We start from the raw sequence: 27,419 nt of genomic DNA on the forward strand, positions 1-27,419 counted from the left end.
TACGAAAGCATTAACTTCAAACTGTTTTATTTCTGATCGGACAATAAAAAAGACATTAACGAGGCAAACGCGAACGCGGAAACTTCGAGATAATAAATAAAAACAAAAATAAAAAACGAGTCGAAGATGGGGGCGCTCAGATGTGAGAGCGAGTCAATTAACTAAAACGCAAAATAATATTTGTTTGAGTCAGTCAATGTGTACGCACATACATAAATACATACATATAAACATATGTACTAATAATGTCAAAATATTCGTTGTGTAGTTTCCGTGAATCGACATCGACATCTGCTCGTTTCCTTTCTGGGGATTTTATCGCAAAAAATATCAACAATGGCCGACAAATGGGCGCGAGGGTACGAAAGGCCAAATTGGAAACGCCCCTACAATCATAATGGCAAGGGAAAATCATCATTTAATGCAGTTCATAATAAATACAGTCATTATAGTTTGAATACGATCATTACGAATACTATGCTAATTAAAATTTTAAAAAATTTCTACCTAAAGAACTTGCAGTTAAAATTAGCACAGATATATGTAACTAAGTATGTTGTAAGTAAATGAATTTTGAACCATACTATTGGCAGATATTAAATGATTAATTCAAAAAAACCTCTCCAACATTCTAAATATATATAACAATGGATTTAATTTTACGGCAAAACAATAACTGTAAACTTCAGTTGCACTTGCAAAATGCTTCAGTTGCAGTTGCACAAGCTTCCGCGAAACAGCATAAATCTGCACTGAGGAAAACACAACGAATCGATACTTTCTGAATAAATTACACTTCACTCAACCAATCGTATAAATTGTTTCACACAAACTTATTAATAATAAATTTTGTTATGGTTTTAACTACATACATGTATAAAAGTCCCCATTACATGAGCTATTAAACAGAAATTCTTACAATTTTATAACCACCTGATCAATAAATCAAAACATTTCATTTAAATTGTTTACCATTAATGGATAGTCGGCGTTGATTTTCCATACATATTTTTTATACATTCCGTATTCGCAAATACTCAACATACGTATGACGTGCATAGTCATAAAAACATATACCATAGAGTTTCATGAACAAATTTTTCTACATACCTCCTTCATTGCTGTACATATTTATCAGTTCAGTCAACTCGAGCTTTCAAACACTATACATTACATACATCAACCTGCGAGACATTTGCAGAAATAAATTCTCGCGCAAACATTAAGACAGCATCTTCAGCTCGAAAGCTCAAGACATTAACCGTGACTAGTTGTTGCGTCACACCCAATTGACTGACGATTACGATTAAAACTGGGTCATCTTCATATGTGATGCAAACGGTGCGATAAAAAGGTAACGTGTCCGTCACAATGGAGCCGGAACGGTCACTTCACACAGGTACGAGCCTCACAATGCGTCCAAATGTTACGGACAAATAAATCTTGTCGCAACCACCTTTGTTTCGTGAGACATGTGCAGCAAGTAGGAGAGACAGACCCCCTCAATTATCTGGCCATTTATCGACGAATTGCACACAAACGAGCGTCAAACGATTTCACCATTCTTCTGGTGGCACTCGAAAGAGTCGCGCCCCATAAATACGCCCCTAATGACTCCCGTATGGTTCGGGCTTTGACGCCAATGTCCATATTGCACCTGGACAATGTGACAAATGCAGGACGAGGCGTGCCCCAATGAAAGGTTCAAGATACGACACCTGTCCCGTCACCAGAATGCACGCAATAAAGGAACACATCCAAACAGTACTGCGACAGATATTAATATAAAAATTTCTAGGGTCGTAAATTATACACGTCGATTTCAATAGGGCGGTACATATGTTAAACTGAAAGGAATTGCACGAAAATAATACAATTACAAGATCTCGAGCTTTTATCTGTATTGTATTATATTATCTATAAAGTGAAGTTGCCGATTTTCTATAAATATAAAAGGCAATAAACAAACTGCAGTGGCCCGGTGCTGGTTTTCAGTAGTTGTCCACCGTGTACCCAATATACAACACCAAAAGATGTATTTAATTACTGAAAGTTTATGTAAAAACAAGTGTGATAATACAGAAGAGGAAAAAATAAATGTATGTATCATCATCATTCACAGCAGTCGCCATCCATTGCCGGATGAAGGCCTCTCCAATAAATACGTTTTCATTCCTCTCTGTTTTGAGTAACTCTCATCCATCTCATTCCACGCATTTTCCTGATTTCATCCACCCATCGCTCTTGTGGTCTAACTTGCACCCTTTAACATTCTTTCGGATACAATTTGAGCACTTATTTCGTCCATCTATCGTCGGTTATTCGAAATATATAGATAGACATTCATATGTAAATTATAAATATTGTACTAAATTTTTGATATTTTTTTTGTAAACATAGTGTTTCTTCTCAAGAATTTCTCGAGAAAAATACAAAATCGAGAATTCTCTTTTCTCTAGATTTTTTGTAGTAAATTTATTTTATTATTAAACATTAAATTTGTGTTTTTAAAATCAACTAACAGCCTTTTTTATACCGCTGCATAAGAAGGGGCGGGGTTGTGCCTAATGTTTGAAAATATCGATATTTCTTGGAAGGTTCGATTGCAAAATTTGTTTACAATTATCTAGCACTCGCATCTTTACTTCGGTAATAAAATAAGCTACTCAGATTAGAAGAAGGTTGGTGCCAGATGTTTGAAAATGTGCTTTCTTGCTAGGTCGAAAGTAATCCATTGGCAAAAAATTGTTAATGATTTTCTATTACTCTATCCGGCCTTATCTTCCCATTGGTGATCTAAGATCCCGCTCCGATAATATTAAATCTCTATGGGTGCGAATCGGAAGAGTGTAACATTATTTAGAGCCAATTTCGTTTTTAAAAGCTTTTTTCAATAATCCAAAAAGGTTTATTTTTTATATTGTTCATGTAAAGAAGCAACAGTTGTTGCTACTTTAGCATTAAAAATTGTGTTCACGATTCAATTCGAATTTCATTTGCTTTCAACGTTCCGAGTTCATTTGTAATTCAACGACCAACAATCCAATATATGTATGTATGTATTTAGAGCTATCAGCTGTATTGTAATTATTACATACATACATCATTTATCATCAAACATCCACAAACTTCTTTTAAGTCGACATGTCCAAAATCTCGGAAAAGCAGAATAAACATTACAGGCAACCAGTATTTTAAAAAATATTGTAAAACGCAAAAAATTATATTTAATGGTTTGCGAGATATTTCTCGAAATAAGAAAAGTCGACTAATGTTACATCCAATTAATTATAAGGGTTCGTATATTACATTTGTAAATACATACATACATTATGCATATAAAACTTTAAGCCCCAGTTCTAAGTACATGTAACAAATATTTAAAATAATAGTTACAAAGCCAAATTTCGAAGAATACCTTCTACTACTGCTGAATATTACACATACATACATATAATACATCGAATAATTCGCTAAAAACAGTCGAATACTTTCAAAATGAATAACGATGTAGGCACATTGCAAAATTTACAGATAAAATAAAATCCGATTGAATTCGGCAACTTATCCAAAACGCAATGTGCAACATCGACTATGGGTGCATCTGCGAAAATAACTCTTTATGGTAAACAGCAGGTGTGTTATTACAATATAGAATTTCGCTTTCGAATTTACTCAAAAGGGTATAGATTTCAAAGGACACACGAAACGTAAAATAAACAAACACTCACGTGCGCAAAGGCTCCGAGCACACACGTGTTTTCCGCGAACATACACCACACCTACCATAATAATGACTTCAAATGCAAATCGTATTTCGGCAATAAAAATTAATCTAACAAGATTATGCAAATGTCAAAGAGGATTACGATTGTTTAATTGATTTTATAGCGCAAACCGAAAACAAACACACGCACACACTACAAATATTCGGACACACATGCGTATAAACCTACGCGGAACATTTTTTCGATATAAAAAGGCAAAAGACAACGGGAAAGTCGAAGAACTGGAAAGTTGTAGCCGTAATTGTCAGGTTTGGCTCTTAACGAAGTGTTGAAGTCTCCGGTCTGGACCGGTTGCGCCTCTAGCGGCGGCCGAAAGCAACATTACACTGCGTCCGAACGACACGTGCAAAATCATATTTATATCCATCGTAACTATTGCCAATTATCCGAATTAATGACAGAATACCCACGAAATGTGCCGACTGGTTTGTTTATCGTCGTTGCCAAAGGACAATGCGATCGTCAAATTAGCAATAATGCTATAATAAACAGTAAGATCGAGCCGTGTAATACCGAGACAACAAAACGTACTTAAATGTAATTTATATCAGCGTGAAGACGTTATGAATAATCACAAAATATTTAGCGTATAATAAAATTATTACATAATAAGAATATGACAACTATGTATGTATTAAAAAATTAAATTAAATATTTACACCCTTACAAAAAAAGCAATTGTATCAATTTATTTACTATAAACAACATTATAAAATAGATCATTAATAATAATAATTAAAAAATATGGCTTCACTTATCAATCTTAGAGATACAACATCTATTTTGAGCTCATAATTTAAGTTTTTAATTATATTTCTATATCTGATTTTATTATGAAACTAGTTTTTAACGTTATACAATTTATTGTAAGTAGCCGAGTAGTAAATTGTACAAAATGAATTGGCATTTTTAACGTGTCGAATATAAATATTTGGTAATATTTGCTACTGCTATTTTATAAAATATGTTGAATCTAATAATAATAATATACAAGAATATGTATACATTGTTTCGATACATTGAACAAAAATTGATAAAAGTTAATATTGCAACAAAAATAAATATAATCACGCTATAATTCATATATTTATTTTATTTAATAATTATGGTAGTATGGAGATAATGTATGTACATATATATATAAAATAAAATAATATAAAATAAGCTAAGTTGTACATTTTATGACAAAACCATAATATAGTGAGAACGTGAGAAGTGCATACAATTCTACAACACATTATAATAAAACGTAAACACTCATTTTAACAATCACGATTTAGTAACACACAGTATAACTTTGCATTTACGATACAAATAAAGTAAAAATATATTTGTAGGTAGTCAAAATGTTACTTACGATGACTTGTAAATATTTTACTGAACTACCTACATATTTGATACTTAATTTTTAAAGGCGAATTCATTTCGTAAAACAAAAGATATTCGTAATATAAAAGATTCATTTCGTAAAACACTTTATTTTTTACTGTCCGATTCACTTAAATTAAGTCATCGACGCAGTTTTGTTCTCGTTTTCAAAGCATACTATTTATTTATTTAAAATAAAATAAATAAACAGTTCAATAATAGCAATTTCTTTTTCGGAAATAAAATAAAGCGAGCAAATTTTATATGTAACTACAAATCACATTTGAATTCCAGTCCAAAATCACACATTTTGAATCTTTTGAAATTAAAAAAAACCCACATTGAAAGTTAACTGGAATGAATTATGAAAAATAATATAGCACTATTATGAGCATTTATAAGAATTGTAAATAGGTTTTTGAGCTGTTTTTCTTATTATGCTGTATTCTAACATCAAAAGTTAACTGGAGTGAATTATGAAAAAATAATAATGCTTATATTCGACCCGCCTGATTGACAATAATACCCTGAACAATAATTCGACCAAGTTCCAAATTCGACATTTGCGCTATATTATTGATGTGATGTGATATTTACACTCGACACTCGATATTTACATTCGACTATTGAGAGTCTTTAGTTAATATTATGTGTAAGGTATTATGAGCATTCATAAGAATTGTAAATAGGTTTTGGAGCACTTTTTTCCAATTAAATTACATTAAGTATCATTATGCTTTACATTAACATTAGAATAAAATTTTATTATAATTACTAACAAAAATAAAATTGTAAAATAGAAAATGATCAGTAGATGTTTAAGATAACGTTCGCCGTACTATAATAGTCGTTTAGATTCGACGTACATATGTACGTCACAGCTAAACTACTGCCAACAAAATGTACCGTTTACCATGCACCCTTTTTTTTGATCTTTCGACTTAAGATCTTTCGATTTTCGATCTTTGCCTTCCGATATTTGCGTTTTCTGTCGTTTAGCATTCTGTCTCGTCACGAAGACCGCTAGTATACACATGCATAAAACACCTCTACGGTGCATAAAAGTTTTAGCGCAATCATCCACACGATATAATAGCACAATTTACCACGAAATAAATCAACGTTTGATATAATGCACATTAAATATAAAATACACGATATAGCGAGCAGCACCGACACCGAATCAAAACCGAACTGGAAGAATGTTTACGCGCGCGCGGTACAGTCCATCCGAACGGCACACCGACAGCCCGGGAGCATCTCGTGCGCTCGGAGCGGGAACGCTAACGAGAAGCTAAACGTCAAAGAGAGCACCACAAAAACCGGCGGTGTGTGTACTTTTTTCTGACAACCGAGCGGACGCGAAAGGACGCAAGCGACCGACTCGACCAGAAGCACTTACGACGTTTCGAACGACGGACAGCCCCCTCCCCCCCTATACGGTTTACCTGTCGGCCGGTGCGGTGGCCTTGTGCGAGCCGTCCCTAGTGTTGGAGCTCAGTGCTGGAGCGGACGCCAAAGGCGCTGCACGTTATAACGCGAGATGGATCCTAGCCGGAGGATTGCGCGCTTCGAGTCCTGGTGCTGATGTTGTGGTCGAGATGCGTTGCGGAGGAGCGGTGTGGTCGATCGTCCTGCTGCTGGGCGCCATCCTCGGGGTGCTTCCGGCCTCTCTGAGCAGGGCTGCCCGTTACCAAGCGCCGGACGAATGTCGGTGGGTGGCTGCCGAAGACGCCTCCGACGCCGCGGACGTAGCCCTCCATTGTCGACTTCGTACCATCAACAGCGAGCTGGAGAACACCAACTTCAGCGTGATCCAACCCCATCACACGGTGCGACTGCGCCTCGAGTGCAGCGATGCGCTCTTCTTCCAGAGCTCGCTCAACCCGGGCAGCTTCCGACCCCTCGTCGAACTGCGCCAGCTGTCCATCGAGTATTGCAAGATCGGCAACCTCTCCGAAGGCGCTTTCAGGGGCCTGCACAACCTGAGGGACTTGTCGTTGCGCACCCACAACACCGACTGGAGCGCCATGACGTTGTACGTGCACGACAACGCCTTCTCGCAAGATCTCGACAACTTGCAGCGTCTGGATCTGAGCGAGAACAACATGTGGAATCTGCCGGAAGGGGTGCTGTGCCCCCTGCGCAACTTGGAATACCTTAACCTCACCAAGAACAGAATCAGCGACGTGACGAGCTTTCAATTCTCGACTGCTCACCGGCACCCCACTACCAAGTGCGGTGAAAACATCATAGTGATGGACTTGTCGCGCAACAACATCGAAAATTTACCCAGTGGTGTATTCTCGGGGTTGACCAAGTTGCAGAAGATATATCTGCACGGCAACGGACTTTCGACGATAGCCGACCGAGTGTTGGAGGGATTAACCGCACTTACGACAATACGTTTGTCAGACAATCGTTTGAGGAGTTTACCGCCTGAACTCTTCGCGGATACTCGCGATGTGAAAGAAGTGTACCTGTCGAACAATTCGATAAACGTTTTGGCTCCGGGTTTGTTCGGCGAGTTGACGCAGTTGCTCGTGTTGGACTTGTCGCGAAACGAACTCACGCAAGAGTGGATCAACACCGCGACGTTCGATGGTCTGGCGCGCCTTTACGTTCTGGACTTGTCGAATAATAGGATCGCTAAATTGGAAACGTCCGTGTTCAGGGCTCTGTACAATTTGCAAGTGTTGCGAATTTCGGACAATTTCATCGAAAGCATACCGGAGAACGTGTTCAACGCGCTGTACAGCCTCCACACGCTAGTCTTGTCGAACAATCGACTCGCCTCAATCGAGAGCAACACCTTCCAGGGTTTGTCCGCTCTGGTGATGTTGTCCATAGACAACAACAGAATATCTGTCATACATCCTCACTCGTTAAAAAATTGTTCTAGTCTGCAAGATTTGCACCTAAACGGTAACAAACTCTTGGAAGTTCCTTCTGTCTTGAAAGACATACCGATGTTGAAAACTTTGGATCTCGGCGAAAATCACATAAGAAACATTGACAATTCCTCGTTCAATATGATGCAACAGATGTTGGGATTGCGCCTCACGGAAAACAACATCGATAACATTACCAAAGGAGTGTTCGACAAGATGAACACTCTAAAAATTTTAAACTTATCTGGAAACAAATTGCAGAAGATCGAACCGGGAACGTTCGACGCGAATTCGAATTTGAGAGCAATCAGATTGGACGGGAATTATTTGACTGATATACGAGGACTTTTCGCGAAATTGCCAAGTCTCGTCTGGCTCAACATATCCGACAACCAATTGGAATGGTTCGACTACGCTCAGATTCCAACTGGATTGCAGTGGCTCGACATTCACGCCAATAAGATAACGGAATTGGGAAACTATTTCGAAATAGAATCGCAACTCTCGTTGAGCACATTCGACGCAAGTTCCAATAAACTGACAGAAATCACAGGAAGTGCAATTCCAAATTCGGTGGAGATGTTGTACTTGAACGACAATCTCATATCAAAAGTGCAATCGTACACGTTCTTCAAAAAGCCGAATCTGACTAGAGTGGACCTGTTTGGAAACAAGATAACGAGCCTAGACCCGAATTCTTTGAGGATATCTGCAGTGCCCCAAGAAAAATCAATTCCTGAATTCTTCATAGGTGGGAATCCTTTGGAGTGCGATTGCACAATGGACTGGTTGCAAAAAATCAACGCTGGAAACCGTGCAAGAACTCAACCGAAACTTATGGATCTGGACAGTATTCGTTGCAAACTGTTATACAACAGAGGGAATTCTTACGTGCCTCTTTTGGAAGCTGCGCCATATCAGTTTTTGTGCAAATACAAGTTTCACTGTTTCGCCTTGTGCCACTGTTGCGACTTTGACGCTTGCGATTGTAAGATGACCTGCCCAACGAATTGCACCTGCTATCACGATCAATCTTGGTCTGCAAACGTAGTCGACTGTTCTTCGTCCGGATACGTCGACAAGTTACCTGAGAGGATTCCCATGGATTCTACCCAACTGTACTTGGACGGAAACGACATAAAAGCAGTACCCAGTCATGCGTTCATAGGTCGCAAACGCTTGAAAGTGCTCTTCTTGAACGCGTCCAACATTGAAGTGATCCACAACAGAACGTTCAACGGTTTGAAGGAATTAGAAGTGCTGCACTTGGACCACAATAGACTGAACTATTTAGCTGGCCACGAATTCGAAGGCTTGGAAAACCTCAGCGAGCTTTACATACAACACAATCGGATATCTTCAATCGGAAACGACACATTCACTCACATGACTCGTTTGAAGATTTTAAGCATGGACCACAACAGACTGACAATATTTTCAATGTGGTATTTGAGCACTAGTTTGACTGAAATATCTCTAGCTTCAAATCCATGGTCCTGCGACTGTGACTACTCAGAAAAGTTCAGGGAATGGGCCAAGCGTGTAAAGTCAGTTGTGGATATGTCAAATATCAGATGCGTATTCAATAACAACAATACAGAATTGGACTTTTACACCGAGGAAATATTCATGGACAATCCTGAAAATGGTTTCTACGTTATACATGAAAATTCAACGACTTGCACGGGATTGCCCAATATAAATAACAGTATCAACGGGAATTTGACTGCAACGAAGACCATAATTCAAGGACAAGCCATACACGATTACATACCACTTTTGATAGCAACACTCGGAGGATTTCTACTGATAATATTCTTGACTGTGATAATATTCATATTCCGACAAGAGCTGCGAGTTTGGTTCCATTCGAGATTTGGAATACGTCTATTCTACCGTCCGACCGATTTGGACAACGACGACAGGGAAAAGCTGTTCGACGCATTCGTGAGTTACAGTTCGAAGGATGAGGCTTTCGTGGCTGAAGAACTAGCGCCGATCTTGGAGCACGGCGATCCTCAATACAAGTTGTGTTTGCACTACAGGGACTTTCCAGTCGGTGCATTCATAGCAGACACTATAGTGCAAGCCGTGGAATCGAGTCGGCGGACAATCATGGTGTTGAGTGAAAACTTTATCAAATCGGAATGGTGTCGGTTCGAGTTCAAATCGGCCCACCACCAAGTGTTGAGGGACAGGAGAAGGCGTTTGATCGTAGTGTTGTTGGGTGAAGTGCCACAGAAGGATCTCGATCCTGACATTCGATTATACCTAAAGACCAATACGTATCTTCAGTGGGGTGATAAACTGTTTTGGGAAAAGTTGAGGTTCGCGTTACCGGACGTGCCCAACAATAGGAGGAGAGGAGCTGTCAACCCTGCCACGCCTCTTCAGAGGCAACAGCACTCCAGGAACCACACGGCGAATAGAGGTGGACCTCTTCCTATGGGAGCTCCTCGAACTGTCTCCATACACATATAAAATTTAAGTGAAACTAGTGCATAATGCTAAATGATTCTATTTAAAAAAAATCAAACGATATAATGTTTAATCAAAAATGTGATATTCGTTAGTTTGTAAATAACAAATGTGCTTATAGTCATAAAAACAACGTTTAATTTTTGTACATAGATATGAAAAAAATTATTTAATACGAAATAGTGCAATTTTTCAACGAATGCCTAATTATATAATTAAAAACAAGTGTATAAAAAATTTCCTAAATCCATTGAGTCGAGTGAAAAAATTGATTGTTCATAAAAAAAAATCAAAAGTGAAAACCAGGAATAATTATTGTATATTGTGTGTTACTGTGATATGAGTTTCCGCTCTTATTCTCTCATAAAAAGGTCATGTTTTCATTTTATTATTATTTTAATTTCTTTTTATTTCTGTAGATATTTATTTATGCATAATACTTAATAATATTAAAAAAGACCACTACTTTTAATATAATATTTGCTTAAAGCACAGTCCTAGCATTGATGCCCTACATAAAATACATACTTATCTGTAAATAATGTGTAAAAATTGTATGCCTACAATTTTCAGTCATATTTTCATTAGAACGTTTATAATGTATACGAATAAATTGTGGATAAGAATCATCACTCATTGTTTCTCTGTTCTTATGATTCGCCTCTTATCAGTCATGAATACTAAACATGTGAAAAAGGTCTGAAAAATCACACGCAAAATTAATCACGACATGACGATCGCTCTCTAATATAATAGTTTTTTCGTCGCCAATTAAAAGCAGACCGATTACTTTTTCTCGTACGATTCCATTCCGCGAATCATCATCATCATCATCATCATCAATGGTCAAAGCGGCGAGGAATAAAAATAAAACAGTATCGCATCTCGACCGTAATGCGAACTCGAATCGATGTCAGTCAATTCGAGTGGTTCGAGCTCGCGAATAAAAATCGATCGATCATTATGGGGGTGGCGCGCGCGAAGTTATTCACCGTCGATACAAACGAGTATCGACGTGTAGACCTGTATAGGTGTTCTGACAGAAAACCACAGGTAAAAAGTGCGGTCGGACATCGGTGGGAAAGCGGGGAGATAGGACCTAGGAAACAATAAGAATCGGCGATGATGATGATCGTGATGGCGATGACCGCGACGGCGACGGCCTGCATCCGACACACCGCAAAACCACGAAAACAAATCAGGATCGGGAAAAGATAACTCTCGAACCAATAAAATAAAGAACACCGCAAACAAAACGCATAAAAAGGGTTAAAAATCGTAATTCCGAAACAACGAAAGGCGCGAAATTCCGTTTTAACGCCGCGAGAGAGTTCAACGATCGGTCAAAAAGAAACCGAATTTTATTATATTGTAATTATGTACGAAAAACGCGCGAAAACCATTTAATTAAATCCTATAAATCAATTATTGTGTTATTCAAACAATATTACACGAACCTAATTATGTATTCATCAAAACAAATTTAATCTGACGTACTTATAAAAATATAAATGAACACTTCAATAAAATGTTACAATATACATCAGAATATTTGCATAAAATAATAAAAAAAAAAACAATCATTGTATTATCTGCGTTAGACTATTAACGAAATTTTTCTATTATAATAAACAAAAAACTAACAATTTACACCATGCTTTGATCGATACATTTCAAATAAAAGAATATTTATATATATACATATAAAATACGATTCGTTAAGTGAATGAAACGTGAAATTAAAATACGTATAGATTTTTTTGTCGCCGTTTATGGTGAATAAGCAAATATCGAGCAGTGGCTATTAGATCTTGCAAATCATCGATTCGTAGGAAAAATTCGCGAATACTTATATATATAAAAAAAAAAACTCATAATGACCGTAAAACCGTAACAAAAGATTCGTTTTAAATAAAAAGACGACATTTATTGTTATTATTATATTGGAACCGCAAAGAGAACGAATGCGAAAATCACTTATTCGATTGAACACACACACATACACACACAACGAGAAAATGTCCTCACAGTATATTTCAATAATACCCATTATAATTATTCGTGCTTCTCATTTTTTGAATGGTGGTCATTTTTTGCACCTCAGACAAAAGCTTTTCGACGTTTATACGATAAATAATTTTATGGTCGACTAAGTTTCCGAACAAAAAATTAATTTGCTTCAAGTCGACATTTTTTCAAAAGAAAACACACTCCGGGTATATTTGAATATAATATTGATATCGAATAATATACTAACACACAGCGCCTTTTCTAACCCGTAACTTTCCACACGTTTATTCTCGCACACAAAACAAACTTCACAACTCGCACAAAGACATCATCTCAATGGGGGAATATACCTATAGTATAAATGGAGAATCGCCTGAAAGCGAAAACAAAACGGGGCCTTTTGACATAGAAAGAGAGAGAAACCATTCGGGTCAACAAATTGAATAAATGCAAAATTGAATAAGAGATGAAATAATGGCGTAAATACCAACGACGTGTGAAAGAGGAAACAGAAATGGTGCGACCACGTCCGCAAACATTCAATCTCGCACAAATGCGAAATGAATGGCCATTTCGCACCATTCTTGACACCTGAGAGACGACGCGTATACGGAGGTCTCGAATTCGCGCATAAAGAATCCATCGGGTCGCTCTTTTGTTATAACAAACAGGTGAACGCGAAGCGCTTTGTTCGGCGACTGCAAATTCGACGATAAATAATAACATCCCGCGCGATGATACCTTTTTTACATGAAGAAGAAAACAACACGTGACTGATAAAAGGCCGATTATATTATTTTCACAGATTAAACATTAAAACTCATATTTAAGTAATCGACGATAAATATATGTATGTATTAATTTTTCACTCGGCATGACTGTCGTTGTACATTATGTGATGAATGTATGCTAATTTTGGAATTTAAATAATAAATAAAAAAAAGTATTTATTTGTATTATATAACTGAGTCAAAATTTGTTTGTATGTGTAAAATTTTGTATAGAAAGAGAACGCTTTTAAATTGAAAATATTATTTTTTAAATTTGCTAATAAGCCATAGTGCCTTATTTTCATACTGAAAAAAAAACTCAAAACACAAAACGAATTATATATGCGTATGTATTTTTTATAATATCGTGCTGTTTAAACATTTTTACTATATTTATAAATGTACGATGAAATTATAACAATGTGTTTCCTAGGATTATAAAATCGATAAAAGTTGTTAAAATTTTATCGCATATTTATGCACATGTTTAGCATAAATGCAATAGAGCTATACAAGGAATAAAAAAAGCGTATAGCAAAATTATTACGAAAATGTGAATTGTCTTCAATGAAGAAATTGAAAATAAAATATTATAAATTAAAATTTACATATTTTTTTATTTAAAAAAATCTCACGCACACTACACAAATACCAAAAACCATTGACTTAAAACACTATAAAAATGCAAAACACCAAATTGAAACAAATGTCATTATATTCCATAAAAGGCTATATCTAATGGCCACGCTATACAACCATTTTTGGTCCAATTTGTACGAAACGTTGTACTTGTCAACACCTTCGGAGCGACACGCACCAAATGAGATTATCGATCATTTCATAATCAATATTAATAACGTTTGATACGTTTGTTCCCCCGACTGCAAAACGAGTTCTCGTGATTTAGGCGACAATAAACGGAATAAATAGCGAGTCCGAAACGAGCAAACAACACGTTCTTGGCGACATATAATAAATATGTAACGAGTGTGGGTTTTATAAATACACGCGGAAAAAAAAACACATTTAACACATTCGCATAAATCAAACGTTTAAATTAACTCTCGAGAGCGGCGGACAACGTGTTATTGTTTGAAAAATGAGATATGTTCGATTCGCGAAACGCCTACGACGCGAATAGGCAGTCAGTATAACAGGTGAAACGAAACGCACACGACAATACACATACATATATTGTAATGGTATAATAATAATATGTAAATGCAATATTAATAATACATATTAATAAATAATAAACGACTGTGCGAAATATGTTTTGGAGATTTTCGAATGTGTAACGTTTCGATGGCGGTCTAGTTCGAGCGTGGCGGCGTGTTCGACAAATCGTTTTATTATGTGCTATGCATAAATTTCACTTCATATAATGTAGAGAATGGCGTTACGCAATCGAGGAAAATTCGATTGTTAATATTATATGCATGTATTATGTATGTACATATTTAACACGTCGATACGCAGTTATGTAAAAGTGTATCGAACTTTTTGTAGGCAAACCAGTGTACGGATTATTTAAATTGAAAGAAAGAAGTCTAACCACGATATAATAATATCGATTTAAGTATATAATTTTTTTTATGGATTTCGGTTCCTGGAATTTCATATATTTACATACATACACACATGCTAATACAAACTTTTACGATCGAAATGTGATTTTATTATCGTTTTATCTAAACATATTCTTTACAAAATCGTCAAAAAACTTAAGAGAAAAAAAATCATTTATTTGCGTATTCGAAACGATGAAATAATATTATATTTTGTAACACAGAAACACATAAAAAGTCAACATGATCATAAATATATGACTTCACAATTCAACATGGTAAAATTTAGTACCCACTTACTGCTCAACTTTACCTCTATAGACTGATAACACATCGGTAGGTCTTAAAATATATATATTAACACTAAAATATGTTTTAAATAATGTGTGAATAAGTCAAATGTTTTTCACACTGCACTTTCAATATTTCTAACTTTAAAATATCCAACAAAAATTTTGTAGTACACACTAAGTACATACATATATATGTGAGGCATATGAATTTAAACAAATAAAATTAACACGAAAATCGTACTTAAATATTATCGTATTAAATATTATTATTAAAATCGTATCTAAGTATGAATATCATATTCAACTAATTTTGGATATATGTATTTTATTAAATCCATTTACTATTACTTTATTTATTATTATTTTATTAAATCCATTTGGATATATGTATTTTATTAAATCCATTTTGGATATAGTATTTTATTAAATCCATTTACATATTTTTAATAGTGTAGATAGAAAACACCTTGTTAAATTAAATTTAAATTCTAATTAATTGTTACTACATCCATACTCTTAATTTGATTGGAAAATTGAATAAATGACAGTTTTTACAATTTTTTATTATTTTAAATGCTTTGCTAATTGGTACAAGGTAATACGATAAGATAAAAATCAACAATAAATAAATCATGATAGTAGGTATATGTATGTATATCATAATATCAAAATCATCATCTACAGACATTCGCCATCCACTGCTGGATGAAGGCCTCTCCAACACGCTTCCACTCGTCTCAGTTTTGCGCAACTCTCATCCATCTCACTCCACACATTGTCCCAATTTCGTCTCCCCATCCTCCCTGCGGTCTTCATAGCAGTATACAATACCCATTTTTAATGATTTTCATATATATTTATGTACATACTATTAACACGCTCGCCAAAAATAATATTTAATATATGTATGTACATCTATGCATTCGCATAATATTTAATTTGACCTTTTCAATGTCCTTAAAGTTGTGTATGTATTCATGAGCTAGTAACAAATCGGTCACCGGTTTATAGTCTTATTCCATTTATATTAATACATAATAAAAAAAAAAACAAAAATAATAATTCAACTCACATATTGTATGTACATTGTACATCCACACAAAACTGTCTATAAATATATATATATATACATATGTTTAATAAATCGTTTCCATGAAAAGTAGAATCATGAGAACGAAACGGTTATTATTAAAAAAAATAATATCATATTTACCCTTCTTTCGTAAAACGTCGAGTTAATGGCTCAAAATTGAGGATAAATTCAACAGCCTAATAGACGTGCGTCACACAGGAACCATTTCCCTTCGTGCAAACATTCTCCGCGAGTGCAATTTGTGCAAGCTTCGACGATGCATCACACGAAACGCATATCATAAATAAATCGGACCTTCTTACGAAATACATACATACATACATACACACATATAATATTACACATCCATACTCGGTACACATTACGAGGCGAACTAAAGGGAGACGGCGAGCTTGAGCGCGAGAAGGAGAGAAGAAACGGTCGATCAATCACGTTGTCGTTGTCCGGAGAATTAATTCTGGGCGTCGGAACTAGAACCCGCCGATAAGTAACTGGCCTTAGCGCGTCGGTAATTAATGATTCTTATCTGGCGAGATACCGAGGAGAGCGACTGACACGAAAAGTGGAGCAACGGACCACGAGCTGGACGTAGAAAGTGGATACCGGACCAAACGGTGACCGTGTGTGTTGTTTGTGTGCACGCTGTACGAGATGGGTACCTGCAGCAAGAGCGTCTTCGGATGATTAACACGAGGTGCAGAGGGTGATTACGATGACGATGATGACGCTACGAAAGCAGTGTTCAAAATAACTGTTAGGACCGATACCGGTAGTTGTGGGAAGTTGGTTTGGTGTCGACGATCGATCGATTTACATACAATTGGGTTCTATTAATATTAGTGGTACTCAAACGATAGTGCACCAAAACCTTTTATATATAGGTATGTAAATAGATGCAGATATTAAACAAAAACTAAGGATTCGTTTTATAAAGTATTAGATAAAAAAAATGGTTTTTGAAAACTAGCCTCTTCTATATTTTGTTTATAAAATTAAGACAATATATAAAAAATAAATATATATAAAAATACCTAATTGAGAAATCACCAATTCTCTCCGTAAACTCTACAACCGCAAATACACTTTCAACAATGTGCGCCAGTTGTAATATAACAGTTGAGTTTTGACAGGTTTGAAGTTTTTACGAATATGCTTCCGAATTCTATAATGCGTTAATATTTGTTGGATATTACGAATAAAAGTAATAAGTACCGTATTACGATAGCTTTAAGAATGTGTTCAAAATAAATAAGACAATATATAAAAATACCTAATTGAGAAATCACCAATTCTCTCCGTAAACTTTGATCATGAGTATGAATATTTCCACTTATATTAATGACCAAACCGAGCAAAATGGCAAAGTTTGAAAACGATCGGATAAGAAGCCAAACTTCGTCACACGAAAAAATCGTTTCCGAACCAAGAAGGGTTAGTAAAAATATATAAATAGTACTTAAATATGTACGAAGTATCGATAGATGCAGTTTGTAGACTTTGTCACTATCATCAAAAATGTAAAATACATTGAAAGAATGGTCATCCGAGACAAATGTTTGTTATATTAATTTTGTTTGTTGTGTATATTAATATTTAACAAACGTTTGTGCATATAATTAATACAAGAAAAGTTAAATGAATTTCAAAAAATTCAATATTATTGTAAGAGCAAAAGCTGTAATAGCAGAATATATGTTTTTCTTTCAGAATAATAATAATAAACTTTAAAATATGAATCAGTATTCAAATCACACAGTGACTGAGATGACGAGTCAAGTGAATCAATACATAGTTGAAAGCACAGAATAAGAGTGGAGGTGTTTATTCAACGATTGGACGACGATGATAATGATGATGGCATTTTTCTCCACCGTTAATTTTTTAACGGCGTGCGAAAGAATTAACCTTTTCAATGGACACCAAAAATGTCATAGTGCGAAATAATAATTGCATAATAGCCAAAATAAGCATACGCGAGACAAAAAATTCTATGAGTAATTAAAATTTCAATTGAATATTTTTAGGAAAAAATACATACAAACATGTTGTATAATAAAATATTTTCATATTGATCTTGGTACGAATCGTTTAAGAAGAAAAAACATCGATTGTGCAATCTAATATGAATGCGCCAGATATATAATATATAGATGTACATAAAATATAAAGTGAATTCGACGACACAATGGAGATTTAATCAGGACTATGAATTGACATGTTTTATCAACACTAGAAATAATATACAACAAAAATGCAGACATAAATTACTTGCATTATTATCATAGACGAATTTGTAAGACGGCAATTCAGCTTATGATATACATACATATATATGTATGTATGTATGCATAAATATATTATTACGTTCGACAAAAAAATAAATAATTGTAATAATCTCATTTCGAAACGATTGTGCGCATTTAATTGGCAAACGGCGAAACTCACAGCACAACAGGGTGAGTAGAAAACTTTCACCCCACACTTTAATAAGCGATGGATAAATAATAATTAGCTTTTATTTAATTATTTGGCTATTCTAAGCACGATCGTAACCAGCGCTGTGTTACGAAGACGACGACGACGATGATGATGATGATGTTAATGATGATGATGGTGGCCATTCTGACGACCGGTGCCGGCTTGACCATCCGGAGAGGAAATCGTATATTGCGAGAAAGTGAGGCGTATCGCTTTTTAAAACAGTATGTATCAAAACAGGAAAAGTGTCTATTATAAAATAGATAACGTTCCGACAATCTCGCGGCTTTACTATCGCTAATAGTAAAACCACAAATTTAAATTTACTCACCAGTCGCTCAGTCAGTCGATGCATAATCGGATACAATATTTTGCGCAATTCATATATGACTTCATTGATAAATGAAATGATGATATAATAACACAGCAATAATGTAAAGATAAACATTGACGTAGAAATTTGTCATAAGTATCGAGCAGTTTTTCTGTCGTAGCGGATTCTATGTAAATACCTACATACTTCGGCAATTTATCGCTTACAGAATTCTTAAAGGCTTTAGCAATTAGATGCTTTAGCAATTATGTAGACGAGCATTTCGTCTCCCAGCTGATGAGGTTTTTGTTCAGAACACAACACAATCATTCAGATGATTAAAGTTTAGCAACTTATCTCTTGATAGATTATTTGATAACTGGTATCCATAAAGCTCATAATAAAATACAATCTTAGTTGTGCCGTTCAAAGACCAAAAACATTATTAAACGACATATGTCTTATGTTAATAAGATTCCAAAATCACATTTGACAAAATATACATAGGTCGACAACAGATTGTCTAACTCAGGGTTTCCTAAACTATTTTTCGCGGAACACTGGTGTTCCACGGAACCTGAATAGATGTTCTGCGTAAATTTTGCTATGGTTTTATAGGCTGCAACACATTTAAACAACTTCTACTTCAAATTGAAAGGCGAGTGATAATTATGAAGTCAAGAATCTAATGACATACAGTCGGAGAGTTTAAATAGACATTGGATACGGAAATAATAATTGTGGAAAAAGTATTACAATATAAGGTGAAACTATTACAATTTTTAATACAAGAGATTAAATTCAATTTTGGATTTCATCAGTTGAATCTAATAATTGTTTTCCTGCCATAGACGAATGACTTAAATTTTAAAGTAGATGAAAAGCCAGTAGTTTTAAAGTAGATGAATTTTAAAGCCATTAAATGATTTCTGAGCGAGTTTGTCTGAAGAATACCCCAATATGGCAAAAAAGCTATGTTTGTCTTACTTCCGTTTTCTACATCCTATTTATGCGAAGCAGAATTTTCTTATTTTGCTGCAACGGTCAAAGTGCAGGAACAAACTCGACGCTACCCCACATATAATAATTGAAATCACCTTTATTATGCCTGATATCAAGAAGATTTGCGATTCAAGGACTAAAAATCATCAAAGTCGTTACAATCTTTGTTAACTATATTTAGGAAATAAGGAAATAAGTGTTCCGTTAAAATTTCCGGGTTTGTAAAGTGTTCCATTGCATAAAAAGTTTGGGAAGCCCTGGTGTAACTAATGTTTGTATATTTTTCATGGGGTCTGTCGTAGCGTATTTATGATAAATGTCGTAGCCCAGTAAAGACTTATGTCAAGTTTACGACAATTGTCGTATCTAAAGACTCTATGAGGTACTTACTTGTCTGCCAACAAATAAACTATCTAGCTTACCTCAATATCGACCAAATTGAATGCGTATGTTGTAAATACATATATTGTATTCGAAACGTCACAAGTCGTCGCTCTACAAGTTTTCTCATACACAAAACCATTTCTATCACTACCATGCTCGGAATAGAGCGTGAGTATTTCTGATCACATTCGCGCCTGTATTTTTTTTTATTTTATGTTTTTGTAGACAGGTGATTCCAATATCCGGCGGAGGCTCTACAGTGGTCGCCGCCACCCCGAAAGCAGAGCTAAAACGTTAATAGAAAACCTTTTGTGTGGCGAGCGAGTGCTCGAGGCGCAATAATGAGACCACTTTGGTCACGTGTGCGTGCATGAGAATAGTGTTAAATAGCCGAAGAAAGCGGCCGCAAACCTTTTCCCGATCGAGAAATGCGCACCACTTAGCCACAAGCCGTCTCGAAATAGTTGCGTTTCTTTTTTTTATTTTTAATTACGTACGCACATAAACAGCCGTTTCGACAAAATTAATAAAAATCCACGAAATTAAATCAACCAAATTATAATCCGAAGCGGTCTTCGAGTGGAACATAAAATCGAGTGTGCGCACTACCCAAGTCATAACACTCGAATTGAAAACGTTTTAAAGATCGTGCAGTAGATGATGACCGATAATTAAAGTGGTTTTTACAACCATCGAGTCGTTATTATTATGTATGTAACGGGCAGTTAAAACAGATCGAGCGATAGATAACACTTTCGATGGGTATTGAAAGATTTTTCAGGAAACGAATCGCTCATCATTATTTTAATTGAGCTAAAAAAGAATCAAACACTGTACTTACATTATATACTAATATACATATGTATATGAAAAATAACTAGAATCGCTGACAGATTCGAACGTGGTATATTAATTAATGCCCATAGTCAATATGATAATTATAATAATTTATATAATACCAGAAACATGCAATTTGTACGACAAAACATAACCGCAAAACTTGAATTCAAACGGCGGTTAACCTTTTCCGGTTGCAAATCTTTTTTTTTTCGTTGATAACAAATTACGATGTTTTTAAAATTTATATGTAACTTATGCTTGTCTATATTTAATTGAAAAAAAAAACAACAAGAATAATTTATCAGAGGTTAAATAAAATGTCATCATGTTAATTGATTGTAAACGACTTACATACATAAAAAAGCGTACTCAAGATAACGATCTAAAATAGTAATTGTATGTCACTTTTCGGTCGTGATGTGCAATTATGAATTGTAAAGAGCCACACACACACGCACACACAATACAAACACGAAGAGTTGAGAACCACTGGAGATGTAACGCATTGTTCAAATAACGCTGGGAACCGTACAAAAAACAACACCGAATTTGTATGATAATGCGTGCGACGAACGAAAAAAAATGTGGACAACCACTACTATTATACAATTTAAATGCAAAATTGGAAGTCAATTTATTATCGTTTTTTTGCTACAATGGATGAATTACAATAAAAGTGGCAAAAAAAAATAATAAATAAAAATCAATATAAACAAGGAAGGCTCGATACATAAATAAAATACACACAATAGCTCGCTTTGCTCGTAACTTTCTACAAGTATAAATAATAAGCGATAGGTACAACAATCGTGCAAGTTGTCGACAATAAAGTGCAAATGTATAAAATAATGGGCATTGAAATACAAATGTATCCAGGAAACGCTTTCAAGAACCTTATCAAAAATATGCACCTACTGCAATGTACACATACCCAATGCTTAAATGCATCAAACGGATAATGCAATGGACATGCATAAAACTGATAACAAAAGGACGAAAATCGCACGCACACGAGGTATATACATACATACATATATATGTACATACGTTTACCGGGATTCGTTTCAGTCGAATCGGACGATCGGGCGGACGGATGGATTTCGAATAAAAAATTGAACAAAACTAAAGTCAAATTGAACCCCGATGACACCAATCGGCCGAGTTCCGAAAGCCCTCCCTTGGATTGATAATGACCCAATAAAAATTCAGAGCTGAGCATTTCGGTTAATTAACAACGCGGCACCGCGGAATGCCGCATAATTGAATCGGCCGGATTCGAAAAGTTAAAAAGCAATTTAAATCGAACGATATTTCACACGGTGCAAAGACAGAGATTCGCCAGTTTAACCTCTTGCGGTCGCGAGGACCTCGGGACGAAAGGGAGACTTACATAGACATGTACATATGTTACATATTCGCAGCAGATATCTATTCGCGATAGAGTTGCCAAAGTATGTGTGTATGTGCACACGGAGGCAACAAAATTACTAAAAGTTGCTGTCAATAAACGACGATGAAAATTTGACATTTTTACTCGATGAAAATAACACACAAGTATAGAAATAAATTAATGACAGTAAATAACTGAACCAGGGCGTGCCGCGAAAATCTCCGTTTTTGTCGTACAGCCTTACTTACGTATGCGCGAGCAAGATACAAGGGGACTGAGTAAAGTTGTGTGACAAAAACAGGGAGATTTTCAAGGCACGCCACTGAGCTGAACGTAATTATTTCTCAGTTAATCAATTGGGCGATTTCCATTTGGCAAAGCATACCTAAATAGTCATTCTTATTTCAGTGCTTCCAAAAAAATAAACCTTCCCATATTCTCATCCTACAAAATAACGAACTTTAATTCAATCGAATTTTTAGTAGAATGATAAAGATATACATACATACATACATATATACATACATATCAGTGGCGTGATGTAGTATGTATATAACACGTTTTTATCCATGTTCGTACTTTTGGCCGAATGGACACATGGCCGACGGACGTTTGACCGAACAGACACTAGGCCGACGGACGTTTGACCGAATAAAAATTTGGCCGATTGTGTATTGAAATTACTCAAAACTCACTGAAATCAGATACTTATTATTCAGAAATCACCTTGACCTCATGAAAATTTTCATTCGGCCAAATGTCTGTCGGCCTAGTGTTCGTCTCGTCAAGTGTCCGTTCAGCCAAATGCCCGTTCAGCCAAACGTTCATCTGTCTAGTGTCCATCAGCCAAGTGTCCATTCCAAATGAACAGTGCCCAACCTTTTTTTATCGCACAACTTCATTTACTTGTGCGTAAGCGTTGATAGAAAGAGACTCGGTAAGACGTCATCTAGTCGCCTTATAACCTGCTCGCGCACACGTAAGTAAAGCTTTGCGATAAAAACGGAGAGGTTTCCACAACACGCCACTGATACACACAAAGAACATCCTTGGATTCAATAAAAAAATGGACCTAGTCGCTAACACGTACCAGAAACGAAAGTTTGTACCGTGGAGTTGTAAATATATTAATTAATTTCAATTTGAAAAAGCGCATTCGGAATTCAAGCAATTGTTCAACAAGGTAAAGCCAACTGTACGTAGTACATTACCGTGGGCATTAATTACGAATAATAAAAATTCACATAACAAGAAAGAGCGGTGAAATTTATTACACATTATTTATGTTCGCACAACCCGAAGACTTTCCCATACAATAACAATAAATACCAAAAAAGGTAAGAAAGAGAACCGAAATCAAAAGTTCAACTATGCATTGTAGCCACCCGAGTGAGTACAGACAACTACCAACTACGAACACGGAAAATCGACCCGAGAGAAGAATAAATCGTAAATTCGGGCCAAATATTAAAAAAAAGCATTCTATGCGCATAATTGATATAATCACATCGCAATAAAAGAATGGAAGCACGGCGATAAACAAACCAGTAAATTGACGTGAAAGTTTCGGCGCATCGTCCGCTAATTTCGGGGGTCGTAACGTTTATTTTGACAAAAGAAAAGGTCGTTTCTCTGAAAATGAGCTCCTTTGCGGTCTGGTGTATATGTATTATATGAGCGATCGTAAAACCATACAATTGCCTCGATTAAGCGGTGATTAATATAAACAAATGCGTTTTTGTAGTTGTTTTTAATGCGTGTTGTGTTAATGTTCACCCATCACTAAAAATAACGTTTCAGCGTACAATAAAAGTTAGACGGATAGCTTCGCTTGACCCAGCTCTTAATCCTGACGATGAGAACGACTTTTGATAGACTTGGCACGACTCCGATGTCAATCATCCGAGATCGTTTCGAATATTTGGCCTCGAACAAATATAATAATATTCAAATTCTCATACATACCAACTTACCACAGACTGTAACAGTTTCTGAAATAGCGTTCCGGTTCGTCAAATTCGGAATCGACGGCAGATACATATGTATACGCACATTTCAAAATTACGTATTGTAATTTATTCAGAAAGCGATCCGAATTCTTCCTATTGAACGGAAATGTATGAAATATTAACAACAACAGTGTGAAGTGTCTTAATGAACAACGGTCAAAACGAATTTGAATTAATGCACATAACGCGATACCATTCCATTATAATGAGTTGTGATCGAAGAATACGGTGAATGCACAATGTACATAATATTTGCAAGGCGTTTTTATTATGCATATGTAGATGCACCGTTATGTTTGGAGAATCGGTGTCACCCTGCATTACGTCACTCATCTGTCATGGCTACCGTTCGATTTATGGGGTTGTCATTTAGATGCATCGCATTGCCGTGAACTTTAAACTCGCAAAATTATGAACAGCTGCCATTTTTTTTTCATTGGAAAGAATTTTTAAATATGGAAATTCATGACATCTGAAAAACATGACACTAGAAACTATTGTACATAAAACAATTCAATACTCAAAATGGGCAAATACTACATATGTACATACATATACATACATATAACACAATGAACAGGTCAAGTATCTATGTAGAATAACAGATGATAAATGGACGAAAGAAGAGCTCAAATGGTACTCGAAAGAATGTTAAAGGGTGCAAAGGGAGGCCACCGGAAAGATGGGTGGATGAAATCAGAAAAATGTGTGGAATGAGATGGATGAGAGTTGCTCAAAACAGAGACTAATGGAAGCGTGTTGGAGTGGCCTTCATCCAGCAGTGGATGGCGAATGGTTGTGAATGATGATGATCAGGGCCGACGAGAGGGGGGGGGGGGGATCTGGCTGACGAATATTGATATTTTATGTTATTCTACATAAAAATACATATATTTATTTAATGCTAAATGTGTATTATTTTTCGATCCGCGCATTCTTTGTTTCTAAGTGAAATCGTGTCTGTTATATTATATAATACTTTCTTATTCAATTATTTAAAAAAATAACAACCACCATATGAGCCGTTATATTTGAAAGTGGCGGAAGTCCAATTTTCGATTCCAAAAACACTATTTATATTTGACTTAATTCACAAATTTGCTATTTTGATTCGATTTGTCCCGAATTTCGGGAAAGCAGAATAAACGTATTACAAGGCATAATAAATAAAACATATGAAGCAAAATAAATAAATGCAGGCATAATAAATAAAAAGACAGAATAAACGTATTACCAGTATTTTTTAAATATAATTAAACGCAAAACAATATATTTAATGTTTTGCGAGATATTAAGAAAAGTGGACTTATGCCACTTTCAATTATAGCGGCTCATTTTTCTAATAGCTCTGATATATTTTTCACATATTTAAAATCGGTCTCCGTGACGAGCCCGAATGTAAAACGCCGGAAAACGCAAATATCGGAAGGCAAAGATCGAAAATCGAAAGATCTTAAGTCGAAAGATAAAAAAAGGGTGCATGGTAAACGGTACGTACTCACTTAATTTGCGCGAGCAGGATACAACAGGAACAAGAGAAACAGGCTTTTCCTTCCGTATTAATGTGCGCGCGCAGAATACGGGAGGAAAAGCAATCGATCTTTGCCTTCCGATATTTGCGTTTTCCGGCGTTTCACATTCGGGCCCGTGAGGTAGACCCATTTAAAATATATCTATAAGATCAATTTTTTTTTGTTTGTCCGGGTCTTAGCCCGGAATTATTTTTCCCAGGGCCCAGGATTTCTCTCGGCAGCTCTGATAATGATGGTGACAGATACGACAGTAATTAGATAATCGTCTATTAAACTATGAGCATGCACGTATGTACATACATACATTTGTAGGCCAAGAGGCGATCGACTTTCAAAGCGATTCGTTCAAATCCGACACATTTCCTTTGACATCCAATTCCATATCAACCACATTTTTCAATGCAACCGCACATTTCGACAACAACGTAAAGTTGTAGTTTAACGCTTCGAGAGCGATACAAAAGTGCGCGTAATCTTGAGCAATACGAAAGACCCGACCCGCTTACTTATTCAAGTCGCGTATTATTTGTATACAAGCGATACAACGCAAGACTTGAATATGAAAATAATACACACACACACACGAAAATAAAATAAAATAAAAAAAGAAACTCAAAAAGGAGAGAAAAGCTTTTGTAATAAAACGAAAAATAAAAGTCGTTGCTGTGACATCTGTGACGTCGCGTGGCTCCGTGGGAAGAACACACCATTACGATGACCCGTGGCCAAAACACGTGAAATATCGACGTTTAGAAGAAATGTCATATACTACATTGTGTACACATACATACATAATAATATATTTTCCTGTTTAGTTCACTTATAGTTCTAAATTATAAGCGTTCACACACGGCCAGCGAGAAGCACACACAAAGACAAAAGACCGTGTACATTGTAACGGTACAGGTAGACAGATCCATACATATCCACATACATACATATGAACATGTGAAGCCTCCGATGTGCACCAAACAACCAACACTGGTAACAACGAGATGTGTTCGCGGGTCAGTGTGGAATTTATAGCCTCTAATGCTATACACACGTATCCTAATGAATTCCAACGATATAATTTATTAATATTTTGATATCTCTCTCCCCCCCCCCCCGCCCACACCCTCGTCTCTACCACCTCACTCGGCTCCCTCATAACGTTGAACATTCCAATTAATACGATACCGTTGCATTGATGAACAATTAAAACGACGATTA

At 35.8% G+C, this 27,419-nt stretch overlaps 2 protein-coding genes across 2 annotated transcripts in view; one reads left to right on the plus strand and one right to left on the minus strand.

Moving 5' to 3' along the window:
• The window catches only part of Su(var)3-3 (lysine-specific histone demethylase Su(var)3-3), a 614,721-nt gene that overhangs the window by 284,328 nt on the left and 302,974 nt on the right, over positions 1-27,419 (minus strand). The gene's annotated exons all lie outside the window — the stretch shown is intronic.
• Positions 6,662-11,150, plus strand: Tollo (Toll-like receptor Tollo). Its single transcript, XM_077434673.1, has one exon. The coding sequence runs from the start codon at positions 6,758-6,760 to the stop codon at positions 10,526-10,528; it is 3,771 nt and encodes a 1,256-aa protein (XP_077290799.1). The 5' UTR covers positions 6,662-6,757; the 3' UTR covers positions 10,529-11,150.

The sequence above is a fragment of the Arctopsyche grandis genome, chromosome 7 (genome assembly GCF_051622035.1).
Source record: "Arctopsyche grandis isolate Sample6627 chromosome 7, ASM5162203v2, whole genome shotgun sequence".
NCBI lineage: Eukaryota > Metazoa > Arthropoda > Insecta > Trichoptera > Hydropsychidae > Arctopsyche > Arctopsyche grandis.

Bases quoted from the DNA above. Each gene is read 5' to 3' on its own strand.
- Tollo (XM_077434673.1), top strand. From the start codon at position 6,758: ATGCGTTGCGGAGGAGCGGTGTGGTCGATCGTCCTGCTGCTGGGCGCC.